The following is a 23360-nucleotide window of genomic DNA, read 5'->3' as shown; positions in this document are numbered from 1 at the left end:
CCCGAAATCACTTTGCTGCCGTTATCTCGCGGGCTCTCGTAACCACCTCCCGAGGGTCTTTTCATCGCGTGTGAGTTAACACGTCCCGGAGACAGGACCAGGCTTGAACAGGTCACCTGCCGTTTCGGCAGCTGGCGCGGCTGCAGGTCCGCTGACTGAGTACAGGTACCAGTCTCTCACACAGAACTGTGGGGGCCAGGTGTGTTTTGGATTCAGTTTCTTTTGGAATCGGAAAAGGTAGCCATGTGCAACTCTGTGTGTGTGACACACTGTGGTGTGTGAGGCAGCACGCCTGGTCGAACGTGAGCCGATGCACCAGCAATGGGTCTCTGTCCATGCAAACGGGCAGCAAGGACTGTCCCTGGCCTGTGTCAGAACAGCCCGGCCTCCCCGTCAGCTGAGTGAGGATAAGCGCTCGTGTTCAGAGGTTGGGGCTTCTGAAACCGTGGAGAAGGCATGGCTGTCCGGGTCCTGCTCCAGGGACTGGCAGACACAACTTCCTCCCGCTTTCTCTCTCCTTCCCCCGACTCCTCTTCCCATCAGAGTCCGGAATGACGGGTCCGCGTGCACAGCAGTGTCCACAGCCGTTAGATTGGGCGGAGGGTGTGTGCTGGCCTGGGCACCGTGCCAGGCACGGCGTCGCGGATCTCGTTCGATGAGCAGGACGTCTGTGTGCGTGGCAGCTCCTGTCCTCACCCCCCCCACCCCCCGCCCCCCGCCCCGGCACAGACAGAGACGAAAGCTCACAGGACTGGTCGTGTTCCTAAGCCGACAGTGAGTCAGTGTTGAAGCCAGAACTGAAACCCACACTCCATCCACCACTGAGCCTGAAGGCAGAGGTGATAGCCGGTCATCCTCGCCCCTCCCAGCCCCTGGATAAGGGGCCCACACAGAGGTTCTTGGCTAGTTGTTGGTGAACTGACAAAGTAATTGAGTGGCGATACAGGAACTGAGTTGAAAGGTGGGTGCAGGGTGAGAGCTGGGGTGTGGTCAGGATGAGACGTGATGAGGCCTGGAGGGAGCACAATAAACCTGGAACTGTGGTCACATGGAGGGGCCACCGTGTTGCAATGGCATCTGGAGCCATGGCGAGGTTGGGCGTGGGCAGCCTCGGACGTGCGTGGTGACAGCCAGCGGCTGCTCAGGAACCGGAGGGCACGCCCAGTCCGGGCAGGGAGAGGCCTGCTGGGGGCGCAGCTGGACAGCCAGAGGAGCAGCATTCCTTCGAGCCCTGGCCCTCTCTCTCCTTCCCGGAACTGACCCCTTGATCTTGTGTTTCTCTTTCTAGGGGGACCGAGGCGCACCTGGGATCCCTGGCTCTCCTGGCCACCGTGGCGACCCGGGCATCGGTGTTGCTGGCCCTCCTGTGAGTCCTCATTCCCCCAGCGCTTCCTTGCTCTGACCGCCCAGCCCGAACCTGCTTGGCCCGCCTGCCTGGCCCTTGGCCTCTGGAGCTGTCCCCCTTTCTTCAGTGCTCAGCTTATTCTGTCCCCTGGGCTGTTCTGGGGTGGATGTCACGGGCAGGCCTTAGGGACCTGGTTCGTCGCGCTGCCAGAGACCTGTGCATTGCGTGAAGCCCTCTCTCCTTCTTGGAGAGATCGGGGAGGTCTCGTGGGCTCAGGTCTAGGGAGACGCTGACCAGAGCAGGAGGTGGGAGGAGCCTGCCTGGGTGGCTCCCGCGGCGTGGGCAGGTGCCTTGACTCCTCTGGGCCTTGGTTTGATCCCCATGGAAAGGAGGGTGATCACAGATGATGGAGTGCCATTAGCTGTCTGCTGTGTTCTGGCCACGCGTGGGCCCCGTGCTGGGAGGAGGGGAGACTGCTGAGCGAGCAGCTCAGTGCCCGCCCCTGTGTGGCACACAGTCCATTCAGCAGAGAGGACAGACGGCAGGGCAGCAGTGGTGCACTAGGATGTACCGCCTGGATGGGGTGCACCACGAGAATGGGGACCACCTCCAACAGCCATCCTGGGACGAGCCGGGAAGGCTCTCCATGAGGGGCGTCATCTCCACTGAGAACCGAAGTGTGACCGAGGGTGTCCAGGGCGGAAGGCAAGGCAGTGTCTTCCATGCAGAAGGCCGGCAGAGCCCCGGCCCAGGGCCGAGGGAACATGCTACTGCCTGCAGGACCTGACCCTGCACGACGCCTCCACCTGTGGGCATGACCTGTGCAGCCCTACGCCAGATGCTAGGCCGGACATGCTGTAGGAATGCAGGCCCACGCGTGTGCGTGTGTGCGTGAATGTGTGTGCAGGTGTGTGCATGAATGTGTGCAGGTGTGTGCCCCATAGTAAGGGGGCGGGGCATCACTGCAGCCTCGGCCCAGCAGGCCACCCTGGGGCGTTGCCCTGTGTGTCCCCCGGCCTTACCCCAGCAGGAAGGGGGTGCAGCGCTAGGGTGCTGGGTGCTGGTTCCCACCCACACCAGCGCTACAAGCTAGGCTGGGCTCAGGTGTCAGGAGCGAGGTGGGTGCCGGCAGGTGGAGGAGAAGGTCCCGGGGGTTCCATGTGTAGTGTTGCCGGGGGCGTGCGAGGGGTGACAGTCTGGCCGCTCCTCCAGGACAGCTGACGACCGGGCTGAGACGTGAGCGCCCCCACGCTGACATGGGCGTCCCCTTCCGGCTCTGCTCACTGTTGTTGTTTGTTTCTTAGGGCCCTTCTGGACCGCCAGGAGACAAAGGACCCCCGGTACAGTAGTTCTTTTCAATACGGGGCTGGGTTTCGATGGGAACATTCTGCTGTCATCACAGTGATTTTAGGTGGGAGGGGCCGGGGCCTGAAGTAAACTCCCTGCCATTGACGAGTGCAGGCTCCCCAGCATGTGAGCCTTGACCTGCGGACAAGCAGGGTCATCTGTCCGCGCGCCCACGCTGGGGTTGGCACACTGAGTCGGCTGGGTTCTGTGGCATCGCTGCATCACAGGATGGCCGTGGGTTAGCGGACTCGTCACATTGCCGGAAGTACTCATTATAAACCTGGCTTCATCAGCCCCAACCACGTGGCCACATGCAAATGAGGGATCTCTCTGACTCCGTGGAGCCCACTGTGGCGATGCAATGGACTGCACCCACGGACGCTGCAGGCGGGCTCCCGGCAAATGTTCGTTCCCGGGACGAGCAGCCACGGAGGACATGCTCGCGGTTGCCGGGAACATGAGCGTCTCTGTGCAGTCTCCCCGGTGCAGGGGCCCTGCCTGGGAGCAGCTAGGATGACGCTGTCCCTCCCAGCCTGCTACCTTTGCTGTGTCCCGCTCACTCGGGACTTCTGAGCTAAAGAAGAGAGGGGTTTGCTGCCCTCTTCTCTAGATGAGAAGACCGAGGCTCAGACAGTTCACGGGTCGGCATGAGATGGCAGAGGTTAGGGCAGAGGTAAGGCAGACAGGACGCCCTGTGGAGAGTCGTGGGCCCTGGAGGGCACTCGGCCGGGCAAACACACACCTCTGAGTAAGGACGACTCCTCCAGGGAGAGGCAGGTGTCTGTGCCCATTCCTGAGACTGTCCGGCAATCTCTGTGACCAGATGGGAGTGGTGGTCTCACCAAAATACCGTCGTCTGAGTGCTAAGCTCTGGGCTGCGCCTCCCACTGTCCACAGGACGGCGGCAGGGAGCTCGGGCCTGCACTGATCCCCCTGTCGCTGTCCCTGCCATGTAGGGCGGGGCCTGTGGATGGGGCCGGGCGGGAAGGCTCCCGCTGAAGGTCTTCCGGCGCGTTCTCTGAGCGTATTTCCACGTCCACCCCACAAGCGTAGGGCGCCCAGCAAGCTCTGAGCAGGGTGCTGCACGGCAAAGGGGTATCAGTTTCCTCGAGCAGCGACTGCCAAAGCAGGGGCCTTACTCAGCTTCAGCTCGTGGGGTGTCTTCTCTTCTGTCTCCTCAGGGATCTCGAGGCTCACCGGGATTCCCCGGCCCCCAGGGACCCGCTGGCCAGAACGTAAGTAGAGAGAGCTGTTCTGGGCTCAGCCCAGGTGATCATGGGCCCACCCCCACCAGAAGCCCACCCCCACCGCCTCACTGACCCCTGCCACTGCGCCAGGGACGTTCGGACAGCGGTGACCTTCTGGTGACCGTGGCCGACAATTTTGTGGGGTCCGGTTGTATTTCTTTGGCTTTAGTGTTCGCTTTCGGAAGCTTGTAAGGCCCTGGGCATCCCATACCACGCATCCCGCTTTTGGCCAATCCCCGTCACGTCTCGGCGGTCTGTGCTGCTCAGATCAGGTCCAGCTTCTCTGCGGACTGACCCTCCCTGCAGAGACTTTCTCCCGTCACGGGGACGCCCCAGATTGGTCTGGGCTCCAAGGCAGTAGGCACCCCGGGCCTGATGCACCTGCAGGGCCTGGCAGCAGGCCAGGTACACAGACATTACCCGGTTCTTGCTCGTCGACAAAGGGACACCCGAGGACGATGAGGTCTCATGGGACAAAGCTGTCCAGCACCGTGGTGGTCGTATGGATTGGTTTAGTTCACTACATGCAGGAGCATGAAAGCCCCTTCCCTTCCTGTGCTCGGGTTCCATTCCAGAGAAGAAACCCGCCTTCTAATTCCCGCCTCACACATTCAAACGGACCTAGCCCGCCCTCAACCCGATGTTCTCACCGCCAGCCCAGTAGCGCCCCCCTCCTGCGGAGCTGGCTCCCACCTGTGTCTGGGACAGGGGCCGGGCTCGGGATGGGCGTGTGTGTGCACGCCCACGGGTGTGGGCGCCTCTGGGCGTGGGCTGTTTCCGGTCTGTGTCTCGGACAGGAGTTAGCGGGGCGGTCACTTTCTGTCCTACGGGCTTCCCACACTTGAACCTTTCCTGGGAGTCTTCTGTGCCCGGCGGAGACCAGAAACCACGAACGTTAGCTGGTGCCAGTCTTCACGGTGGGGTGGTTTCTTTCCCCCACCGAGTGACACGGGGCAGACGGACGTTGGGGAGGGTGGGCCGAGCGGAGGCGGTTATGTGCTCAGTTAACGTTTTCTTCCCTCTGCTCGTAGGGTGTGCCAGGAAGCCCAGGAGAGAGGGGGCCCCCTGGCAAACCGGTAGGTCACCCCACTGTTCTGGATGAGCTCTGAGGACTGGTCAGGGCTCCAGCGAGAACAGATGCAGCTCGGATGGTCTGGGAGACCTTTGAGCAGGGACTCTTTCTAAAGTGGGGGCTGAGGGACTAATGTGAGCTGCTGTGACGGCCGGAGGTGAACCACAGTGGGGTCTGAGAGCTCACGCCAGTCATGCCAAGGCTCAGAGGACAGCGTGACGGTGCGCCCAGGAAGGCAGGGCCCCCCGCACGCTCATGTCCCAGCACAGACATGTGTACCCTGTACCACTGTTAACCTCCGAGGGCAAACAGGGCTTCACCATGAAGCCTCCGCCCCTTATATTTTTATAAAAAATTTTTTTCTTTATTGATTTTAGAGAGAGAGGAAGGGAGAGGGAGAGAGATAGAAACATGGATGAGAGAGCACATGCACTGGTCGCCTCCTGCATGCTCCCCACTGGGGATCGGGCCCACAACCTGGGCATGTGCCCTGACCTTGGAATGGAACCGGCGACCTCCTGGTGCAGGGTCGACGCTCAACCACTGAGCCACACGGGCCGGGCCCGCCCCCTTTTAAGTGCAGGTTGTAGGAGGTCAGAATGCAGAGGCTGCAGACAGCCTGGGACGGTCTCGGCTTTGTCTCGAGCCCGGCTGGTTCCTTCCTCAGCATCTCCAGCCCGAGTCAGTCCAGCCCGTCTCCCTTGAGTCCTCCCATTGCCGTGGCCCAGAGGGTTGACCCGGCCACTGCCACGGTTATGCCCCCCTGTGCCGACGTATACGATGCCACCGTCCATGCCTCTGTCAGCCACCGATGTGTCAGAAACCCCGAGGGGTCAGGACAAGAGCAGTAGCCAGGAAAAGCGTCTTGGTGTCAGCCTCTCCGAGATAGTCGACTGGATTTGTCACCACAAACCCCAAGTCCAGTGTGAGGGGAAGAAGGCAGCCACACACGTTCAGCTGTGGTCACAGGGTCCCACAGTTAGGCGCTGCACCCCTCCCTCTGCAGAGCAGGTGCGCCGAGCCCCCTGGTCCCTGAGCTAGAGGTTGGCCAAGTAGATGCCGACCGATCGATCCCCACTTCTCACCTGGATCCCCTCCCCCCCAGGTGCCTCTGTACTCCGTTTCCTCCCCAGCCTGTGTCCCCGCCCCCTCGTGCGAACCCAGCCCCCACCCATCTTGGGCTGTGGCCGGGCACACCCCACCCCAGCACACAGAGGGTTTGCAGGTGGATCAGCGGCCTGCCCACCCCTCTGTGCCTTCAGACGCTTTGTCATCTCCCCTGGCTTCTGAACTCCCCTCCTGCACTTGGAGACTCAGCCTCCGCTGACAGGTGGGGGTTGCAGGGCTGCTTCCCCTGGGAGAGCTGAAGAAACACCTACACTCACACCAGGTGGTGAATGGCTGATGCGCAGCTGCTCCTCACCTGGGGAGCGGTGGCCCACCCCTTCGCCTCCCTCAGCGCCCATGTTAATGAAGCGGGGAGGGGGGGACGGGGCCAGAGAGCACGAGGCCAGTGAGACAGGGCGAGGACGGGCCACCTGCGCAGTCCCTGCCCCAGGACAGCCCTCTGCATGTGGCTCCAGGTGTGGGGCAGCCTGGGCGGTGCGTGTCCCGTGCACGGCGGAGGTGTGATTGGAGGTGTGATCTGAAGGCCCTTCGCTGGCGGAGATCCATGGGCTGTTGTGTCTGGGGCATGTCTGTCTGTCTGTCTTAGTCACTTACTTTTACTTCGGCAGGGGCCCTCCTCACCACTGTCTCCGGAGGACATACGTCTCTTGGTGAAGGTAAAAGCATCAGATCACGGGCGTGCGTTTGGACGTGGTGAGGGGGCTGGGGCTCTGGAGTGTGACCATGTGGGTTTTTTGGTCTGAACAACAGTATTATCTCATCAACGACAGCAACATGTGGGGAGCGCTCCCCGTGCCCGGTGACGTGCTGGACCCCCTGGCCGGTACGGCAGCCACTGGCCACGTGTGCCCGTCCACATGTGGACGAATTGGAATGAAATGGAAGGTCAGGTCCTGAGTCACACGAGCCACATTCCAAGGGCATAATCGCCACGTGCGGCTGCGGGCGCTCCTACCGGACGCTGCGGGCAGGGCGCTCTGGCGGCCACGTTCTCGTGGGCAGTGGACACGCCTGCCGCGCCCCTGCCTGGAGTTTCTCTGTGAGCTGGGTGCAACTCCTGGGCGTGTTCAGGACCTGAGACACCGTGAGGGTCAGGGCCTCCCTGGGAGTCAAATCCACCCCTCAGGGACCCCGGAGGCTGACTTTTAACCCCACCGGGACTGCCTCCTCCTGATCTGGAAAGAGTCAGACAGGTTGGGCGTGGGCCCCGCGGGTGCGAAGGCCGCAGCACAGTGGGGGGAGGTGCAGCACCTGCGGGGGCCCCGAGCCAGGATGAGTGCAGGTCGGCGTGCAGACCACAGCCGTGCGCACGTCTTTGTGAGTGGAAGACCCTGCGGAGTTCAGGGCAGCTCTGCGGATGCAGGGTGACACGCGGGGCGCCCCGGGGTCCGGCCACCAACCTCGGGGCTCAGGTGGAGGCTGGGAAAGGCTGCGAGCAAGATCGAGATGGCCAAGAGTCCCCCGTCTCCGAAAGAACATTCTCGCTGCCGTGGGTGTGGGGGACCCTCTCCGGCCTCCACTGGAAGACTGAGTCTCACCTGGGCTGAGGCCGGGCCCTGGATCCTGGGTGAGCAGCCCTTCCTCACTTCCTGCGTTCAGTCGACACTCGGGTGATGTCCGAAAACACCCGGCTCACGCACGAGGTCAAGGGAGGGAAACGAGAGAACACCCCAGAGGCCGGCGACTGCTCCCTACACGTGGAGACGCCTCGATGGGAAGTCACATATTTTATTAGAAACACAGGTAGCAGTAAGCATAGTCTCTCCTGATTTTATTGATGAGAGAGTTTTTCCCACAGTCAAGGACGTGACAAGAAATCATTTCTATCGATTCGAGCCCTTGTTACAGGCTTTCACGAGCCGGGGTCACTTTTCATAATCCCATCTCTCTGAAAGAAGCTGGGCTGCGTCAGCCTGGATTCCACCCCAAGACCCCCCTTCTTTATGCCAATTGTTAAGGAGCGGAGCTTGGAGGCGGACCCACCAGGCTTCATGGCCACGCCCAGCCGGCTCCTCTGGCGGAAAAAAGCCAGCCTTCCGCTTACCTCATTCCCCACCCCCCACCCCCAACTCCAACCAGCTTCTCCAACCATCTCCAAAGGCAGGTGGCGCTGCACAGCACAAGGTCAGCTGGTGGGTCCCCTGGTGGACTGGTTGGCTAGTTGGTCAGCTGGTTCCCTCATTTACTGAACTGATGCTCCGTGGAAGGCGCTTGCTGGGCATTGGACACACTAAGATAAAGCAACTCTACCCGTCTTCACACAGCCCCAACTTTCCTTCTGCTTGGTGTTGGGGGGATGGACAGAGTGAAGCAATCTGGAAGGCTTCTTGGAGGAGGAGATCTCTAAAGAATCTTCACAGACTGAGAGTGAAGCAGATAAGGGAGGGAAGCATTCGGAATGGGTTTGTGACGGCACAGCCCTTCCATTCGGAGTGGGAGACCCACGTCAGCGCCCAGTCCTGGAACATCCCCTCCCTGAGCGTGGCCAGATGCAGCTCCACCCACCTCGGACCGGGACGGCCGTGGTCACTGCGCATGTTCGTGTCGGCCGACACTGTTGAACCACCAGCTCCCCAGACTCATACTCATCAAAGCGGAGGGCACCAAGCCTCGCGTGGGCGCTTTGCAAGTGGCGTTGAGGGTGTTGCCGAGGAAACGCCAGAGTTAGTGATCACAGCTGCCTGGACAGAGTCACAAACACCCCTCTAAGTGTCTGCACCGTGTGCTCCCACAGAACCCTTGCCGGAGGAGGCAGGAGCGGGGGAGAGGGCAAGTTGGAGAGAGGGCACGGAAGCAGCCCTCCGCCGCGCTGGGTGAGCCGCAGGCTGCAGCGTGGTCGAGCCAGCGAGGGGTGTTGGCGCATGCTGTGCTCCTCACTGAGCATGCTCGAATGCGCTGCGAGACACTGGCGTTCACTCCAGGGGCGGCACCCCCTGCCCCCGAGGGCCGAGCACGGCTCCGTCCTGGGGCACATTTACCAAGGGCCCATATCCGACAGGGGATACTGCTGGCGTGGTCAGGTTGGGCAGTGGCCACAGCAAGAAAGTCCTGAGAGTGTGGCCTCCTTCTTCTGCCTGGTTGGGAACCACTCCACAGACCCCGGACACAGGCAGGGCTTCTAGGCTGTTCTGGGCCCAGCCTCGGGGCGGGGCTGCGACTCCTGATTCTAGGTCTCCTGTGAGCATTTTAGGTGCCCACAGGCATCTCTCTGTGCACGTTGGACATCCGTGTCCTGGGCTATCCCCCAGCAGTCTGGCTGGCCAGAAGTGGGGAGAAACAAGGGGATAATTCAGATCAGTGCTTAAATCTAATTAACTAGAACAGAGAAAAATGCAACGTTTGATGCAAAATAGGGGTGTGGTGACGCCTCAGTCCCCGTCTGCCTGTCCATCTTTGTGTGCGCGTCCTCCGTCTGACCGGCGGGGCCGTGGCCTCCTGTGGCCTCACCAGTGACTGTGTCATTTGCTTCCTCTCAGGACGTGTGCAAGGACTGCCCTCCGGGCCCCCCGGGCCTCCCTGGTCTGCCAGGTTTCAAAGGGGACAAAGGTCTCCCGGGGAAGTCAGGGAGAGACGGCACGGATGGGAAAAAGGTAGGAGAACAGGGAGACAGTGTTTTCATTGTGATGTGGCGATCACGTTTGAGATGCCAACTCTGCCTCCCGGGCACCAATGGGGCGTGTGAGTTCAGGAGGCAGGGTCGATGGGGCCATCTGAGTGACTGGCTACCACACAAGTGACCCCGAGAGTGTGGGTTACACCTGTGAGTGCATCACCAGCACCCCTGCTCAGACCCACTGGGGTGGGGGTAGGGGTGGGGACAGGAAACCCCAGTGGAGTCTGCGGATAGGTGTGTCAGGTGGTGGCCTGCTCGTGGCTCTGAGCGTGGGCTCGACTCTCATTCTGTTCTTTCCTTTTTCCTGCCACAGGGGGATGCTGGGCCCAGAGGCCCCCCGGGGCCCCCAGGAGTGGCTGGTGCGCAGGTCAGTGACCCCTCGTGAGCGTCCTGCATCCTTTCTGCTCACCTCTCTGGGTAATCTGAGCGTGAGGAAGAGGGACGTCCGGCGTGAAGGCATAATTTACAGTCAGAAACCCCACCTTCCAGTTCTATCCACGGCCCGGACTCTCCCGCTGACCTTGGGCAGCAGGGTCAAGTCCCTTGTCGAGTCTCAGGTTGTTTGTTTGCAAACCCCGCGTGGCTGAGGGTGCGTGATGACCTCCAGGACAGGGAGGTGTAGTGCTTCCTGGTTAGGACACGCGCCTTCTGTGCTGTGTAACTTTAGGCCGAATCCTTGACCTCTCTGGGCTTCAACTTCACCCCTCACGAATGATAAACACAACTTCCGAGACACGTCGGAGGTGAACGGAGCAATGCCGAGAGCGAACGTGGCTGGGCCGTGCCTCGCGAGTGCAAGTGGCCTCAAGGCGTGGGAGTGGCCGGGCACCCCCTAAACCAGGCGGGATGCTCGCGGTTTCACCAGGCCGGTGGGGGAAGCTCCGGCCGCCAGAATGAGTGTGTGGGCCGCGGCTGCGGTGCTCCTGCTGGGACAGTACTTAGCTCTAAGAAGGGACCCGTGGGTGCTGGCACCGGGCAGAAAGAAATAGGGCTGGCCTCCCACCTCGCTCCCCTCTCCCAACACTGGTGCCCCCGGCTCTCCCTGGTCCCCCTGTGGCCTCTGTCACCCACCCCAGCGGGAGAAAAGTGCCATTGTGGCTCTTCCTGTGGCCCGTCTGGGACACAGTGTGGCTCGTCTGATGGGAGAGCCCACATAAAGTTGTCAGTAGGCTCAGGGGCTCAGGTCAGACCTTCGGGGCTGGAATCCCATCTCTGACCTGGGACAGGATTCACCTTTCTGCCCTTCCGTGTCCTCGAGGAAAACCAGGGAGTGTAAGAGCAGCACCCTCATGGGCTGATGGCCACGACCACCGCTCCTGAGAGGCCCCTCCAGCCCGGGGACGCTGCAAGCCCTCCGGCAGCCTCTGCTCTGTGGCTCTTTCAGTCCTGGGGTCACAGCCAGTGAGGGGCTGGGGTCGGGGCAAGGACCTGGGCAGGAATGGAAGGGAAACCTGACACCTCAGATAAATAAGGCTGGAGTGCAATATTTAAAAAAAAACTTTAATGTGGTACAAAAGATGAAAATTTGAAATGAAGGTGGGACCCAACCTTACACTCGAATGTTTCACCTCTGGCCTCCCCTAATCCCAGCCCTGTGAGAGCCCTTGATTTACATTTTGATGTTTTGATCACCTTGCATTCTTTTGCATTAGTTCCACCATTTCAAACGACTCTATGTTGGGTTCTGAGTTTCCGGTGCCCCTTACGTTGCACACTCTGGAGGCTGGGCTGGGCTATTATTTTTACTATGAAAAGGAAAGCAAGCAAGCAAACAAAACTACGGGAGCTGTGGGTCTCCCCGTTCCTGGCCAGCAGGTGAAGGCACCTGGAGTCTGTTTTCCATGGGCCTGGGGAAGCCTGACAGGGTCTCCACATACCCAGGGCTCCTGCTGCAGGGACGGGAGATGCTGGGTCCCAGTGGAGATGGAGCCAGAGGTTTGGCCTGGGCAGTGTTAAGCTGAGAGACACCAGCAAGGGGAGCATCATCCTCCCTCTTCCTGTGTCTGTCCCTCTCTTTCTGGAATTGTCACGAGGGGCGAAGCTTCTTGCCTGGAGAGTCTGCACCCAGTAATTCCAGCTGGCCCCTATGTGACCTTCGCTGTCAGTTTGCTGCCTGCTGGGTTTAACCTCTGCTGAGGGATGGCCTCTATTTGGAGAAATGAACGCCGATCAGTTAAACAGCTAAGGAGCCCCTCGCTAGGCAGGGGTTGTTTTCTCACCAGCCCGACCTTGCCTGAAGTGCTGGTGTCTGGGGAAACTGGCTTTGCCTTTGTTCTTGCCGAATGTGCTTCAAGAGAGGGTTAGTTCCTTCGCCTATGCAGAGAAAGCCAAAGAAAGCTTCCATCCAGGAAAAGAACAGAAATTAGTGCTGCGTCTGAAAGACAGAGCTGTCACTTCTCCACTGGAGAGTTCGCGGTGACCTTGAGATGTTCTCAGGGCTTCGGGCCCACCCTCCGCCATGAGCCCCAGACAGTTACAGACAAGGGCCAGGTTACATGTGTCATCTTATCGTCGCCTGCAGTGTTCAGCATCGTCCGAGGAGGTAGAGATATGGTTCCACTGTCCAAGAGGAAACTAAGGCTTATCAAGATTAAAATGCCAGTATTACAAAACTGGGAGGGGGTCTAGCCAGTTGAATCCCTTCGGGTCCAACCCACACTGATTAGTAGCCTGTTACCCTAGTCGCCAGCACCGACATCAGCACCAGGGACAGCTCCCAGCAGGGCTCCAAGCTACACTGCCTCTGGGGCGTCCAGGAATCTCCTCTTACTCCCTGTTGGGAAAACGAGTCACAGAGAAGTTACAAGTCCCATCCAGGACCCACGGGCCTGCTTGCTTCTCGACTTCACACCCAAGCCAGTCTCTACCCCCTTCGTTCATCCCACTCCACTCTCCAGGAAACACAGGGGGGGAGGGGGGGCGGGGATGGTTTCGTTCCCCCTGTGCTGAACTTCAGGTATCAAACCAGATTTCCGCTAGACCCGAGGACGTACAGAAGAATCTGTAAACTAAAAACGCTGCCGGTGGTGAAGCGTGCGTGATCCTTGTTTGTGCTCTCAGCCGGAGGCCCTGGGTGTGTGCGGGTCACGGGCAACGCCAGGAGGGTTGAGTCCGCTTGTTTCCTTGCTGCTGGGATGCGGCACCTGGCACGTCGGCTGCCCAAGGTCTGCCCTGCAGATTTGCAGAGCCGTTCTCTCTGGAGGCTGGGCCCCGAGAGGTTAGGGCCACGGTCAGCTAAAGCTTTCAAGCTCCCTAACGCACCGACTTCACGGGATGAGGTCTGGAGATGGTGGCTGCTGTTACAGTTACGATTCACAGAGAGGAGGAAGAAGGAGCAAGATGGCCATCAGAGCGGTGACCCGGGGAACATGTATCTCCACAGGGCCAGACTTCAAACCCTCTCCCGGGTGGCGCTGGTTATTATATCCTCCAATGAGAACATTTGGTTTCCTTCCCATCCACGTGTCCACCACCCAGGGGCTCAGAGCTATCGGGACTGGAGGCACTATGTGGGCCAAAGTCCTCCCTCCTGTGGATGCTCAGGACGATCCTGGGAGGCAGATAGCCCAGCCTCTGCCGCTAGAGGAAGTGCCAGGAGAGGCCCTGGAACCCTTCATGCCCAGAAGGTGACCCGTGGGATGCATGCTCTCTCCATGAGCAGAAGTCTCTTTCCACCCATCGCTCTCTCAATCCGGAAAGATTCTCACCAAGCGGACCCTTCACCAGGTCCCTTCCAAGTCAGGACATGTGGAGATGGGTCATCTATGGTCCATGACTTCCAGGCCCGATGCTGTGTCGGACAAGAAAGATCTATGAGCTGGTGACTCATAGAAAAGCCAGGCTGGGGCTGGAGGCCACCGAGAACGGTGGGCATAGCCTGGGCTCTGGAGGTCAGCTGGTCCCTCGACCTGGCTCTGCCTTCTATGAGCTGAGTGAAATTTCTTACTAGTTATGAGGTTTGGGCAGTTTATCTGAGTTCTCTGAACCTCAGGCTCCTCATCTGGCCTGTCTCACAAAGAGGCTTGGACAGGAGGCATCGACAGAGCACCAGGAATGCGTTGAATACGTGGGACTCTGAGTGGTCCCCATGACTGTTGCTGTTTGAGTCAATAGCAACTTTAACAAGTGGTTTCTGAGTTCTTACCTGTACACAGGGGTAATCACGCTACCTCATGGAGTGGTCTCACTGGCTAGATTAGATAGCACAGACACATGAAATACTTTTTTTTTTTTTTTGCATTAGCTCAGCTCAGGATATTAAAGAAGTACAAGAAATGGTATCTGATTTGGAGAGCCCCGGCAGAGTGCCCGGCAGAGTCGGGGGGTCTGTGAATGCCAGCCCTCCCCTCTGGAAGGAAGTGAGTCAGGCTTGGGGGTGGCTGTGTTGGCTTCGAGCCCCACCTGCCGTGGAGAAGGAGACAATGATGACCACGGAGGTCCTGGAGCGGCTGACATTGTCATTGTTCGATGAGGATTGAATCCCCTCCAAGCCCAGACTGAGGGCTGGAATTTGGAGGGAACCACTCCCTTCAGGCAGCTGTTTTCCGTGTCAGAGAGCAGGGTGCTGGTCAACACCACTTCTTTTTGGAGATGATCATGCAGACCATGTGCGGGCTCCGGAGATTTCAAAGAAGTAGACGTATCTGCATGCGGAAATGTCGAACACATGCTCCTCTGCACCTATTTTTTCTGCTCTGCACAATGGCACTTGGCACTTTGCAGGAGTTAGCTCCCCTGAGTCTCCCAACATCCCCAGGAGGCAGCAGCCAGGTCACCAGGGTGCTGTGGGCGTGGTGCAGCCTTCGGGCTGGAAGAGGGCGGGGCGTGATGCTTCAAGGAGAGGATCGTGGGGTTCTGGACCTCTGGACCGGGAAGGAGCCTCCTACATTGACCTCCCCCATCCCCCACTTCCTGGAGGAACAGACAGATTGCCCAGAGGAGCCATGATCTGCTCAAGAAGGCAGAGATGAGAGACGACAGGCTGGAACCGGAGCCAAGGTTGACTCTGCCAGAGGCCTGATTCGCTGCATAATGTGTTCTCCACGAGCAGCCGAACTGTTTCTGTTGAATCACTTCCTACTGAAACACATTTGTCAACGCAGCAGCTGCGGAGCCCACGCGGGTGACGGTTCCGAGAGATGGGGACCTCTGAGGGCCACTTTCGGGGCGGGTCTGTGAAACCTGCTTTTGGTAGGTTGCCGGTGACGAGTGTTTTCGTAACTGCAGTGATGACGGTGATGATGGCGGTGAGAAGGGCAGAAGCTGATGTGTACTGAGAGCTAACAACGAACTCGCCGCTGGCCCACGCTCACTGCTTGAGGACAAAGATATCATGACCCTCATTTTAGGAGCAAGGGAACAGAGTGGAAGGACCTTGCCCAGAGACACATAATCAGTAAATGACAGAGGCATGATGTAAAATGATGTAAAATCATAATTATAACCAATGTGTATTGAGCTTGGATAGCATCCTGAGCTCAGTGCTGTGTTTTCTATGTCGTGTCTGGTTTTATTTTCCTAACAAATCATTTTCCTAATGATTTCATAGGCCATCATTCTTTTCTCCATTCTGTAGGTAAAAATGACAACGTAGAGTTTCAATGACGAGCTCGAGGTCCCGCGGGTGGTCCGGGAGGGAGCCAGGAGCAGTGGATAGAGACGTCTTCCCCCCAGGACCCTGCCCAGAGCTGCCCCATCCTCCACGTCTCAGCACCTCACTCCTCCCCCCGCGCCCCTCGGCAGAGCCCACAGGCACTGTGCTGCCTGCTCCTTCCTGACATCTCACTTGCCTCTTGCCTGCCCCTTCGCTCTTCATCCTGCCCCCTGCAGCCCACGCGACACTGCAGCCAGAGGGGCCCCCGATAGGCAGGGCGGCCGTACCTCCTCCGGATGGTTCCCAGAGCCTACGCCTCAATCCACATCCAAGGGTTACCCACAAGGCTCTCAATGGAGGGGTCTCTGCCTGTCTCCCAGCCCCATGTCCACGGCCCCCACCAGCCCCCCACAGCCCAGGGAAACCCGTTCATCAGCTGCTGCTCAACCAGACCTCAGTTCTGCCTGCTGACGCCGCACCGGGTCTACAGCCCGCCCCTGATGAGCGGCTGGTGAAGGAGGGAGGGAGGGAATGAGCGAAGGAATCGGTGATTGCAAACTTGTTTCTTTTGCAGTGTAGCTCTGGCAACATTTCCACCCACTTGCTTTCTTTGTTCCCCCAAGGGAAGTAAAGGAGCCCCGGGAGCGGACGGCGAGGTCGGGCAGAAAGGCGACCAGGTAAACGCTCGAGCGTGGACCAGCCCCTGAACACGCATTGCTGTTTCTCTAGACACACTTCTACCCTTTCTTTTCTTTGGTTAATCCTCACCCGAGGCTATTTTTCCACTGGTTTGTAGAGAGGGAGGGAGAGCGAGAGAGAAACATCAATGTGAGAGAGACACATCGATTGGCTGCCTCCCTCATGGCCCAGACCGGGGCTGGGATTGAACCTGCAACCCAGGACGTGCCCTTGACTGGAATAAACTCGTGACCCTAAGCCCGAGAGCAGACGCTCTGAGCGCTGAGCCACACCGCCAGGGCTCTGCCGTCTCTGACATCACTCCTCGTCTCGTGTGGGCCGCAGGCTTTTCCTGGTCCCTTCCGGATGCCTCTGGCTCGTCATCGCCTTTCCCCACATATCCGAGGAGCCTGCTTTTGTCTTCCTTTGGACTCTTGCCTTTAGTGCTCCCTGCTCACTGAAACGGTGGTCACTGGTTACAAAGTGCCCCTTTCTTCCCTCGACCCTCCGTCGTGTGTCCAGTGCCCACTGTGTGGCCATGGTGCTGGCTGACATGCCTCACGGACCCCCTCCGTGCTCTGTGTGTCGGCCAACTGCTTCTCCACGGGCACCGCGAGGGGCGCCGTGAGGACATACTGCTCTGTCTGTGGATCTGAACACCGCGTCCCCATCCCTCCCATCCAGAGCCACCAGCTGATTCTGCCGTCCCAGCCCCTCAGCCTCTCCCAGCCTCGCTGCCCTTCAAACCACTGCCGTGTCCTGCTAGCTGCTGACCCCTTCCCGATGTTTCCTTCCTCTGCACCCGCCCTCCTTCGCTTCTCACTGGTCTGTGCATCTGTCAGTCATGCCCCTGGGAACCAGCCTGTGCCAGGCATTGCCCCGGCTCAGAGATACAGGATGAGTGATGGGCAGGCCCCTGTCCCCCAGGATGGTCAGTTCCCAGAGGGACCGAGGCATAGGGACCAGAGGCTGAGAGACAGGGTGTGTGCAAGGTCTGAATGGGGGCTCGGCCCAGAGCCCCGCGTGCTCGGAACCAGCTCGTGATTGGGTGACTCCTGCGAGGGGGAGCTGTCAAAGGCGAAGAATCCGCGTGAACATCCCAGCTTGTGTTCCCAGCGGCAGGAGACGGAGGTGGGAGGCGGGGAAGTCATTTACTTCATGGTGGTTTGATTTTATGACACGGCTGTATGGAATTCAATGTTACTTCAATGCGCTTTATGCTATAGCTCGTTTAGCTTTTTCTGTAATACACATGGACTCCTCTCTCCATGGAGACATCTCTTCCTTAGCATGACCGTATTCTTGTCACCGCGTGGAAACCGTGATTCAGCCAACCTAGCAGGTTCCATCCCAGGCTCATGTGCGTCTGTGCGCATTTACTTGTCTTCAAGCTTTTGTTATGGGACGCCCCATCCGTCCATAAGATAAGAGCATGTGATGATTCAGGACACCTTGTCCAGTCACCCGGCCACCCTCACTCGCTTGCCCACGTGTCCTTCTCGTCTGGTGGCTGTGCCGCTGTCAGGGTGGGTCCGCTCCACCTCCTGGGGCCCCTGAGGCACATCACACAAATGGCTCTTGGTCCCCCGTGTCTTCGTCCACAGCCGTGATGGGGTGAGCAGGTGGTCACCGCACCAAGTGAAAGCGTCTTAGGAGTCGTTTTAAAGACTTGCCTGTCTGTTGTCCTAGGGTCATCCCGGAGTTCCCGGTTTCATGGGGCCTGCAGGGAACCCTGGACCACCAGTAAGTAGCGATCTCCAGTCCCCCCGTCTACTGACCTTGTCGTTTGAACACACTCTGGCTCTCGCTAGAGCTGTGATCACACCGACAGGCCTCTTACTGTGAGGAGTGGCTGGCATGTCAAGGGGCCCGGGGGTGACCGGAAGAGCCGGTCCCGGGGTGGCCTGCGGGGGAGTGCAGAGGGACCTGGGCGGCCCTGACGGCCCGTGCCTCGGGAATGCTGGTGGCATGGAGGGACGGCTTGGTTTACTTATTTATTCGTATCCAGCCTGGGAAGTGGGGAGCCTGGGACAGTTGCAGGGTTAGCATCGTGAGGGGACGCCGAAGCCGCCGGCTGGCTTCCTTAGGAACCTCTCCCACGGTGAGCGGCTCCGGGAACCACAGTGCCGGCTTCCCTGGGTTTCTAGCATCAATAACCACAATTAGACTGCAAGTTGTTGCCGTGCACCATTACTCTTCTCATCTGTCATGATTATGCCAAGGCGGGTGTTGTCATGATCACAGTAACAACTACCATTCACGCCGTCCCGTGTGCCCCGCTGGGCTCCCCACGTTCTCGGCAGCTGCGGCTCTGCACTTGGCTGGGCCCTTCTTGGCAAGGCTGGCTCCCTCGGGCCCGGGCTGCCCCTGCGTTACTCTCATCGCTCCTCTGCTCAAAGTCCGCCATGTTTGTTATGGACCGTAGCCATGGTAACAGGCGGGGGGATTTGTATCCTCACCAAGCCCAGGACCAGCCCCATGGGGTTCCCCGTGCGTTCTCCAGGAGCCTGGTCTCCCGGACCGTCCAGAAAGAGGGCCACGAAGGGACCCACTTCGAATAGGGACCATCCTGTCCTAATCCATCATGAGAAAGGGGCTCAGTCAGGATTATGAAGTTACCACGTGTGAAATGAACACATCTTGTTCTCAGCAACTTCTAATCGACCTTACTTCTTTTTTTTTTTTTATCCTCACCCGAGGATATTTTTCCATTTTTTGTACAGATAGAGTGGGAGGGAGAGAGAGGAAGGGAGAGAGAGAGAGAAACATCGACGTGAAGGGACACATCGAGTGGCTGCCACCCGCACGGGTGGCAAACTGCAACCGAGGTACGCGCCCTTAGCGGGAACCGAACCCGGGTCTTTCTGGACCGCAGGCCAACGCTCTAACCGCTGAGCCAAACCGGCCAGGACTTTTTCTTTATTTTTAGAGAGAGAGGAAGGGAGAAGGAGAGAGAGAGAAACATCGATGAGAGAGAACATCTATTGGCCGCCTCCTGCATCCCCTACTGGGATCGGGTCCACAACCTGGGCATGTACCCTGAGCAGGAATCGAACCAGCGACCTCTTGGTGCAGGGTTGGCGCTCAGCCCCTGAGCCACACCGGCCGAGCCTCAGCGGGAACATTTAATGAGCCCAGAGCAGGTACCTGGCGCTGGCAAGCGCTTCATGTGTCCTAACTTCATTCTCTCGGTGACTCAAGGGAGACACACGGTGACGTTCTCTCCGTTTTACGAAGGAGCTGATGTACAGAGGGTGGAACAAGTTGCCGTAGACTACACAGCTCATCACTGGGGGACCAGGACACGGACCCCGGGGGCTCTGGCTCTAGAGGGGGCTCTCCTAGCGACAGCCTCTGTTCTGTGCTGAGCACGTGTAAGCGTCACCTCTTTACTCCTAAGCCCCGAGGCTGCGGCGGCCGCACTTCCTGCGCTCCCCCCGATGAGCTGAGACCTGCCACTCAGCCAGAGCCAGCGAGAAGCCGCGGATTAACCAGTCTACAGATCTCTGCTTGCTCGCCCAGCCGGCCCAGCTCCTAAACCGCTCATTCATTCCAGAAATATTTTCTATCCGCTGTCTCCGAGAGGTGGCTTTAGTTTCCAACCAATAAATCAGTAAACACCAGGATGTCAGACGGGGGCAAAGGCTGTGAAGAAAAACAGAAAATGGGGTTGGGGGGAGGCAGCGATTTGCTGTTTGAATCTGGTAAATAGACAGTGTCTCACGGAGAAGCCACTGCCCGAGACCAGGTGTGACCTCTGAGCCCTGGGGACCAGATCCCAGCAGGAGGCACAGCCGTGCAAGGGCCCTGAGGCAGAAAGAAGCCTGTCGGCTCGCTCGGCACCACCTTCCCACCAGTTACCCGTCTTCGCATCTCTCCGTCCCCGAGTTGACGGAAACAGTGCCTCTTGTCCCCCTGTTCGTTTCTTGCCTTCCGTCTCGAAATGTTCCCTCATAGGAGCTGAACGTGTCCCCTGTGAAGTGAGGTTGTTCCCATTGCCTTAGGGGTGACTGGCTGGCGTGTGCCCTGGCCCCTCCCGAAACGTGGCTGCTGCCTCCCCAGCGCCCTTGTGTTTCAGAGACTCGCCCGAGGAGCACGGGGCACAGGGCGTGAGACCTGGGCGTTGCTTCCAGCACAGAGAGGTGCTCGTGTCCCCTGTCAGGTACCCGCCACACTCACCTTCTGCTCTGTCACCCTTAGGGAGCAGATGGAGCCGCGGGAGCTGCCGGAGCACCAGGGATCCAAGGGCCAGCGGTAGGCTCCTCTGCGGACGGGGTCTGCCTTCAGTCTCGCGTGCCCTCCCCAGAAGCCCAAATGCTTGCCTGCTGCCCTGTCCTCCCTGCCTCCTGTGGCTCAGGCACCCCGAGAGTCTAGTCGCTGCTAGTCAGCCACAGAGCAATCACTGTCTAGCAGAGCCCGGTTACCTCACCTCTAAGATGAAGGCTTGGGCGAGATGCCCTGGAAACCTGGGGTACCAGAATTCAGGTCACCACCAAACAGGCCCAGGTCACCCCTCTCCCAGTCCCCTCAGTGTGGGCTCCACCTGCACAGGCCCGGGGTGGAGAGTTGGAGCTGGCCCACCCCAGCCTGTGGTCCTGCACCAGGAAGCGTGCGGGGGGGAGGTTGTTGAAAAGCGGAGTGTGGTTAAGAAAGGGGGGTCGAGAGCCAAGGTCCCGAAACCACAGCTGCTGGGGCTGGCCTTTGAACCCAAGCCATTTATCTGAAAATGCAGTTATGTTCATCGCCCGATGCTTCCGGAACCTCTTGGTTCCAATGCCATAAGCAAAGGGTGAACCTCGGTAGCAGCTTTGGGACAGTGGCCGCTACAAATGTACTTACTCACTTCAAGGACTACGTGGCGGATGAATGTCCCTTCTCTCATCTGACTGGCCTGTACCTTAGGAACCTCCTGGACGGTTATCGCCGTATTATAAATAAGGAGGGGGTCAGCGAGGTGAACTGGCCCGTTCAGGGTCACAGAGTGAGGAAAGGTCAGTGTCGGGTGCAAACCCCCGTCTCTGGGGACCGCAGGGTCATCTTCCAAGTCTAGGTAACAGGGCCAGAAGGAGGCCAGCTCTCCACACCAACCTGCCTAGTTAGGCTCTGCCCGGGGGGAGGGGACGCCAGGAGATGCAAGAGGTGGGTGCAGCCACACCCACGGTTTCTCTAGGGGCCCCTGCAGCCCGGAGGCCGCTCTGTGTGACGTCACCTACGTGCAGACAAGCCGGTCTGAGAGGGGTAATGACGCTTTTATGTCCTGTGTCTTTCAGGGGAAAGACGGCCCCCCGGGCCCCGAAGGCCCACCTGGGTTACCCGGAGCCCCGGTGAGTAGCACTGCAGAAACATCTGGTTTCGCTCCTGCACAGATAAGCTCACGAGGACGTATTTCACCCCTGTCAAAGCAAGACGTGGCCACAGGGAGTTCCGTGCTATAAAATATGAGGAGAAAGAGACTCACTCTAAGTTAAATGTTCAGTGGAGCCTGTCAGTATTATTCTGTTAGTTGTTTACTTATTTAATAGCCTTTTCCTCTCTACACATACATGTGTGTGCATATAGCTGTGTATATGTAGATGAGTGCCGTGTATATATACCCATGTAGTTAAGACAGTCACAACATGCACATATATGCAATTATCTCAATTATGTATATATGCATATATAACTGAGATACTTGATTATTGTGATAATATAAACATTTTCTATTTTCCATGCTGATATTAAATGTTCATAAATTTTACCTACACTCTAATAAATGTCCCATAATATATACTGCTCATTCCTCTGTTGCCTCACAAATCTTACAATTATTTAAAAAATCTGCAATAGACTAGTTTGCATGGATAGTGGTTTTCTGATTTCTATAGGATGGGCCCTAAAAGTGGAGTGTCCTGGTCAGAGTTCAGTCATGTCTAAGGTGCTTGACACACACGAATTACTTTCCACCAGTGTCGTCCGGACTGTTTCATTCAACGTCCTTCTCAAGGGTGGCGTTCCCCCGCATGTCAGCGCAAGGCTCGTCTTGGGGGCCAGGAGCTGCCTTCTCCCCTGATAGGGAGCCCGTGTGTGTGGCTCCAGTCTGGCCTGTGCCTGCTTTGGGGGCCTCCACTGGCCACAGCTCCCCGCCCTGCCCTCCACGGTGCATTCTTTTGTTCCAGCTGTACTGGCTGCCTTGTGGTTCTTGGACACTCTGCATCCTCTCCTCTCCTGGCCACAGGGCCTTTGCACATGCATTTCTGCACAGAAAGCCCTCTTGCCCCCCTGGTGAACGGCTGATGCCTTTGATCTCTCCTGGCGCTGTCGTCTTCCACAGTGTGGGCACCTGCCCTCCTCACCGCCAGGGTCGATCCAGGGCCCAGATAGGAGGCCTCATCCTCCCACATTTGACTTCCCGAACATGTCCTGGAAGGCCTTCTTTAGATCAATAGCAATAATAGAGAAACAATTGCAATTTCTTTTGTATTATGTGCCGGTCACTGCGGATCAGGCATCCAAGCCAGAATCTTGGTGTTGGGGGAAAACCAGGAAATCAAACCACTTCTGCTGGTTGAAATGCTCATTGTAGCTGCCTGTGATGGATCTGTGTGTCCTCCCTCCTGCGTAGATCTTCAGACGGAAAACCAATTTGAGTTTCTCTTGCAGGGAGCAGAAGGCAAAGAGGGCAGAGATGGAAAACCCGGCGCCCCCGGAGAGCCGGTAAGGACTGTGCATTCTTATTTCACAGGCCGAGGTACTGCGGTCTCGGGTACAACTGCTGTGTGCCCGGGGGCGCTCTGAACTGGGCACAGTGAGAGGCACTTGCTGTGCGTTGCTTCTGCCCCTTCTGACAGCCCTCGGGAAGCACAGCCGGCCCCATTTCACATCTGAGGAAACAGTCCCAGGGACATGAGTGAGGGCCCCAGAGTCACATGATGAGCAGGTGGCAGAACCAGAACCTGGGCCCTGGCTCCTGTCCATGCTCTGCATTTTTTTCACCTGCCCAGGCAGCTTCCATCCTAGTGATGGGGGAGGGGAAACTGAGGCAAGTGAGCACTGGCTGGAGTGGAAATCTGACGTGGGAAAAGCCTGCTGTGCCACCAGAGACCTAGGTGCACCTGCTGGGCCCGGGGAAGCGAGTTTGCTCTTCTTCAGAGTCCCGTGTGACTCCTCTGCCTTTACCAACACTGTCCAGGGACACCCTGTGGCCCCAGGAGCTGTCGGTTGGGCGAGTGCAGGGTCTTGCAGACCTGAATCTGTGACCTCACAGCTGTCCTTCCTCAGGCGGGCTCCCCGATGACCGCGGTCCCACAGCCTCTGGTCTTTCCTGTCCCGGCCTCAGTGTTTAGGGGAGGACGGAA

At 58.5% G+C, this 23360-nt stretch overlaps 1 protein-coding gene across 1 annotated transcript in view; it reads left to right on the top strand.

Annotated features, from left to right (window-relative positions):
• The window catches only part of COL22A1 (collagen type XXII alpha 1 chain), a 162382-nt gene that overhangs the window by 112831 nt on the left and 26191 nt on the right, over positions 1-23360 (top strand). Inside the window, exons 39-50 of the mRNA XM_036264164.1 lie at positions 1289-1366; positions 2650-2685; positions 3874-3927; positions 4971-5015; positions 6748-6795; positions 9616-9729; positions 10066-10119; positions 15969-16022; positions 17713-17766; positions 20224-20277; positions 21294-21347; positions 22666-22719. Coding sequence (XP_036120057.1) covers positions 1289-1366; positions 2650-2685; positions 3874-3927; positions 4971-5015; positions 6748-6795; positions 9616-9729; positions 10066-10119; positions 15969-16022; positions 17713-17766; positions 20224-20277; positions 21294-21347; positions 22666-22719 — 699 coding nt within the window. The remainder of the gene's footprint in view (positions 1-1288; positions 1367-2649; positions 2686-3873; positions 3928-4970; positions 5016-6747; positions 6796-9615; positions 9730-10065; positions 10120-15968; positions 16023-17712; positions 17767-20223; positions 20278-21293; positions 21348-22665; positions 22720-23360) is intronic.

Source organism: Molossus molossus, unplaced genomic scaffold (assembly GCF_014108415.1).
Source record: "Molossus molossus isolate mMolMol1 unplaced genomic scaffold, mMolMol1.p scaffold_m16_p_16, whole genome shotgun sequence".
NCBI classification, from domain to species: domain Eukaryota; kingdom Metazoa; phylum Chordata; class Mammalia; order Chiroptera; family Molossidae; genus Molossus; species Molossus molossus.
This window is presented reverse-complemented; position numbering and strand designations above follow the sequence as displayed.